Below are 4883 nucleotides of genomic sequence, written 5' to 3'. Positions count from 1 at the left end.
GTCGTGTTTCTCCTCGATGTGTCGTGATTCCTGACTTTAGTAGTTCAAAAGCTTCGTGGGTCAGGGTGGCTCCCAGGTCACCGTGTGTTCAATAGTCAGCAAAGGACTAATTGTCCTTGAACAGGCTGTTCTCTGGAGCTGTGTGGGAGGGCGATGGGGGGTGCCCGTGGAGCAATCCCTGCGGTTTTGTGCAGCTCAGCTGCCATGTCACTACTCCGCAGCACGCGGTCTCTGAGGAGCTAAATGCTATATGAAGTCCTGAGATCACTTCTCTGGCTTCTGCTGGCAAGCTGCCACGAAATGCCTGAGGATCCTGTCGTAGGAGGGAAGATGTTGCAACTGTTCCTGGTATTAAAGCAAATATTTTGGACGTTCAACCAACTTGTAGCTGAGGTTTTGTAAGACCATGCTTTCATCCAGCTCTGCTGCCCTTCCTCTTCTGCTGCCTGTAGCAGTATCATAACACATTTTTTCCCTTAGAGATAAGGATGCAAACTGAGTAACCGAACGAAATGTGAAGCCTGGCTCCCCGTGAGCTGAAGTCAGGCTCTATTTTCATATCCCACCTGCTGCAGCGTGTAGTCACACCCGCTGATTCTGCCATTTCCATGTTGGCAGTCCTAGGGCTTTGAAATGTGTGGTGTGGTTTGTGCTTTTGATGAATTTAGAGAAGAGAGAATGTTCCTCTTCTAGTCTGTGTAGTTTGCAATTAAAAGCACTAAACCTTTTATTCACTCTTCAGAATTTGAACGTTTTTTAGTCTCTTAGTGGCTTTTAAGAATGAAATCGAACAGCTTGACTGTTCACAAAGCCCATGGTAAGGCAGTGCAAGTCCTTAAAGCTGGAAGTTTTGCATCCTCTGAGGGTGCTTGAGGAATTGATTCTTGCTAACATCTGTCTGAACATTATGTACTGATGTTTGTGAAATTTGTCACTAATTGAACAGAAATAAATCTTCTCTCACCATCGCGGAATTGACGTCAGCTCCATAACCATTTCAGCTGGAAGATGTGGAAAAAGCGCACGGGAGGTTCTTGCTGGATTTGTTTAACACCATGAGCTACTTTGCTTGACTTTTGCAGCAAATACTTAATCTCCAGGATTGGTTTTGACAGAAACGAGACAAAAAGACCACAGACTGAGTTTGTTCATAAAATCTGTAGTTTGGGGGGTGGGCTGGGGGTGTGTGTGCAGTAGGGAGAGACAGATGCTGCATTTCTTCTAGCTTCTGCGGCTTGAAGTGTATTGTTTGATATTGCAGGTTTGTGATTTCCCTTGTGGGGGGGAGTTTCCTTCCGTGGTGATTTATACCACTTACCTCAGCATTTGTCCTCAGCGTAACTTGAAGACTTTCTGGCACGGTCACTTGTTTGTTAATGTAATTGTGTCTAAAGTGAAGTGAGTGACTTGCCTCTGCAGAACTGGGGCTGCTTTTCCTCACGCTGGCTCTGCAGGGTTGTTCGACCTGGTGGAGCGCCAGTGGAAACTGTTGGGTGAAACAAGTTCACCTTGGTGTAGGATGACAGATACGGGAGGCGTGTGGCACTTTGTGATCACTGTGGGTGAATTTTTTTTAAACAAGCGGCGTAACCAGCTGTGAGAAATCTTCCATGAGGTCTCTGCGGGTGCTGCTTCACCGCGCTGCTGTCCTGCAGCTGCTCTTTGCGGCAGCACTCGTAGGCCACTGCGGTTCGAAAGGACTTGGGCTCCTTTAGGAGAACTGGAGAATGTTTCATTGCAACAGCTGCCATGGGAAGGTTCTTCTGTGAACCTAACCGAGGTGTCACAGCCTGGTTTGTGTTGCAGTTTTGTAGAGAGTTGGGTGTTGGTGGGACAGTTGTGGTTGGAAGGGGATCCTGGCAGGTCGCCTAGTCTAACCTCTGCTCACATAAGGGTCACTGGTGTGGTCAGACCAGTTTACTCCAGTCTGTTCATTTTCCCCCCATTCAAATCTGTTTAGGTGTCCTTAAGATGCTCTTTTTTTTTTTTTTTTTTTTTTTAGGCCTCAAGAAATAAATAAAGAAGAACTGGAAGGAAGCAGCATGAGGTGTGGTCGAAAACTCGCAAAGGATGGTGATGTAAGTGTGGCACGTGGCTAAGTCTGTGCGTAGCTGACATGTCTTAGACATGTCCAGTGGTTTCAAAACATGTCAAACTGCATCCAAAAGGCGTAATGGTGATGGGACGTTAAAGAAACGATTTTGTTCTCCTTAGAAGGAGGAAAAGTGTTGCCGTTTTTGTGATGAATAAGGAATTAGTGCTTTAATTGTGCTCTCACACTGCAAGCAAGCCCATGTTTGGAAATTTTTGTGTGAAAGAAGGGAATGTAGCCACGACTTGTCATTTGAGTCTTGTAAAATCCATGCACTTACTGTACAGCTCCGATCACTGAGGCGCAGCCAGTGCCCCAGTGTGCTCCGGAGGCGTACGTGTGCTTTAGGGGTGCAGATAGGGACACTCCACACCCCTGCTCCCTATGCGATCTGGGGGGGAAGCAGCACTTACCGCCCGTGTTTGGGGGTTTTGCTCCTGTTCTGCAGTACTGCTGGCGGTGGACGGGCTTCAACTTTGGCTTCGACCTTCTCGTTACTTACACGAACCGCTACATCATTTTCAAACGGAACACGCTGAACCAGCCGTGCAGCGGGTCGGTCAGCCTGCAGCCTCGCAGGAGCATCGCCTTCAGGTAAAGCGTGGCCAAGAGGGCAGCCCCGGGGCTGTGCGGAACTCTCTTACCGTAACCAGGGCATTCCAGCTCTGCTTGCCCTGGGTTGTGTCGCCACTGAGTTAGTTACGTTTGAAAATGTTGTTCTGTGTCTTTGGGAGAAACTCTGTGTGCTGGAAAAACTTAAGTCGTGGGAGACTAATAGAAGTGGTGTTATCCCCAGGTTACGTCTCGCCTCTTTTGACAGCAGTGGGAAAATCATTTGCAGTAGAACAACGGGCTATCAGATCCTCACCCTTGAGAAGGACCAGGTATGTCTGGGGGTTTTTGAGCCGTTGAACTTGAATTGTGGAGTCCAAGGCATGAAAAAAATGCTGAGAAGTCAGCAGTGCTTTTGAAGAGGAGTTGTCCTCGTTGTCACTGCTTGTGAGGAATTTCAAGTGTTCCTTTGTATGAGCAGTGGAAGACGAAGCTGGATTGTGCAGGGCAGCTGGAGCGGGGTGGTGTGGACGCCGTTAGTGTCGCTGTCACTGAAGTCAGTTCCCGTGGTGCTGCTGAAGCTTTCCGCTGTTCGTGTGGCGTTCTGTTGGTCTCGCTTTCCCAGACCTCCAGCGCCGCTGGGGTTAATATGTCCAGCAGATTCCTGCCTAGTTAGAGGCAAATGTGGAGTTTGTTTGAAGACATTCTTGTGTTGTAAGCTGAAGGGCTGAAATAGTGTCTGCGTGTTGTTCAAGGGTGGTATTTATTACTCTATTAAAAAATTAATCCAAAGCCTCAGAGAGGAGTGGAGTTTTCTTAAGAGAACGTGCCCATTTCCTCCCTTCTGCGACAGCAGAATTTAGTGAGGCCTGCGAGAGGCTCGATCAGCCAGTTTCTGGAATCCTAATCAAATAGATGGTGAAAAAACCCCTTCTTGTAAATGCCGACCTTATTGTAGGGTAAAGTTTCACCTTTGCTGCCCCAAAACCAGTTCCTGGAGTAAAACTGACAAATTCCTCCCAACAAAGGGTCGATCGCCTTGAACCGTTGCCTGTTCTGGTTAAATCCTCGGGCAGTGGCAGGAAAGTCTCCCTTTCCCCCCAGCACACCCGAAGGGGGAGCTTTGCTCAGCCGTCTGCAGGCTCCGTTGGAACCCTCCTCACCGCAGGAGGGTTGGCAGCGCTGGCCGAAGGGTCATGGGCATTTTGAGAATGTCTTTGGGTTAAAACTATAAAACTGGAGGTGAACTGCTCTCTTGGAGTTTTCATCTGCTGCCTTTTTAATACGCAGTAATTAGGATGGGTAGAACCACCCTTCGTGCCGGTCGTGTGTGCTTTGTGGTGTGCGTCCCCCCTGGCCTCACTGGCTGCGCCGCTGTCCCCTGTGCTTGCTCCCCAGGAGCAGGTGGTCATGAACTTGGACAGCCGGCTCCTGATCTTCCCGCTCTATATCTGCTGCAACTTCCTGTACACTTCGCCAGAGAAGAGGGCTGACAGCGAGGCGCTGCCAGAGCACCTGGAAACCTGAGACCTCCTCGGGGAGCGTCGCCGCCCGTCTCTCCCCGTCCGCCTGCTTACCGCTGACGCACAGAGCTTCGGCAGCAGCGCCGGCCTTACACCGTAGCGAACGCACATGGCCTTAGTGTACTCTATGCACCTCTGAAGGGAGGATCAGAAATTCTCTAGGCCAAACCTCGTTCTCCCGTGTCTCGATTTCTGTTCTCCTTCAGCCAGTAGCCATTCCCTGTTTGAGAAATGTCACACTCTAATTTTTTCTGGGCGAAAACTGAGCCGAATTGGAAAGAGGGAATTTGTGTGACTGACACCTCACGAACTTCCCCGATCCTGAGCTCACGTCGTGGGGCGTGTGGCTTTTGTTTGTTTCTGTTTTGGGTTTTTTTAAGAGCTGATCTGTAAATACCAGTCCTCCTTCCAATTACTTTCACGGTCCTCCTCCTTTAGGACCAAATACATCTCTGTAAATGTTGCCTGTCAGTTTTTGTTAGTTATTTAACTGTACAGACTCTCAAACCTGCTTGGTCTTAAGCCTTTACCACATCTCATATACGTACGTTTCTTTCTTTTCTTGGGCTTTTTTTAACATCACAGCAAATACTCATTTTGGTTTTTTAGCACGTGAATTTGCTAATATGGATGCTAAAAAAGTGAATTATTTTTTTCCCTGTACTGAAACTACTCGAACGTGCTGCCATCACTTGAGTCCATCATACAGCAGCTGG

General features: G+C 48.5%; 1 protein-coding gene across 1 annotated transcript in view; it reads left to right on the top strand.

The window, feature by feature from the left end:
- Positions 1 to 4171, top strand: part of GMCL1 (germ cell-less, spermatogenesis associated 1) — a 17462-nt gene extending 13291 nt beyond the window's left edge. The window contains exons 10-13 of the mRNA XM_010135798.1: positions 2003 to 2078; positions 2541 to 2686; positions 2889 to 2976; positions 4043 to 4171. Of these exons, the coding sequence (XP_010134100.1) occupies positions 2003 to 2078; positions 2541 to 2686; positions 2889 to 2976; positions 4043 to 4171 (439 nt within the window). The remainder of the gene's footprint in view (positions 1 to 2002; positions 2079 to 2540; positions 2687 to 2888; positions 2977 to 4042) is intronic.
- The last annotated feature ends 712 nt before the right edge of the window (positions 4172 to 4883 follow it).

This window comes from Buceros rhinoceros, unplaced genomic scaffold (assembly GCF_000710305.1).
Source record: "Buceros rhinoceros silvestris isolate BGI_N320 unplaced genomic scaffold, ASM71030v1 scaffold4005, whole genome shotgun sequence".
Taxonomy (NCBI): Eukaryota; Metazoa; Chordata; class Aves; order Bucerotiformes; family Bucerotidae; genus Buceros; species Buceros rhinoceros.
Note: the sequence above shows the minus strand (reverse complement) of the source record. Positions and strands in the feature narration are given on the sequence as shown.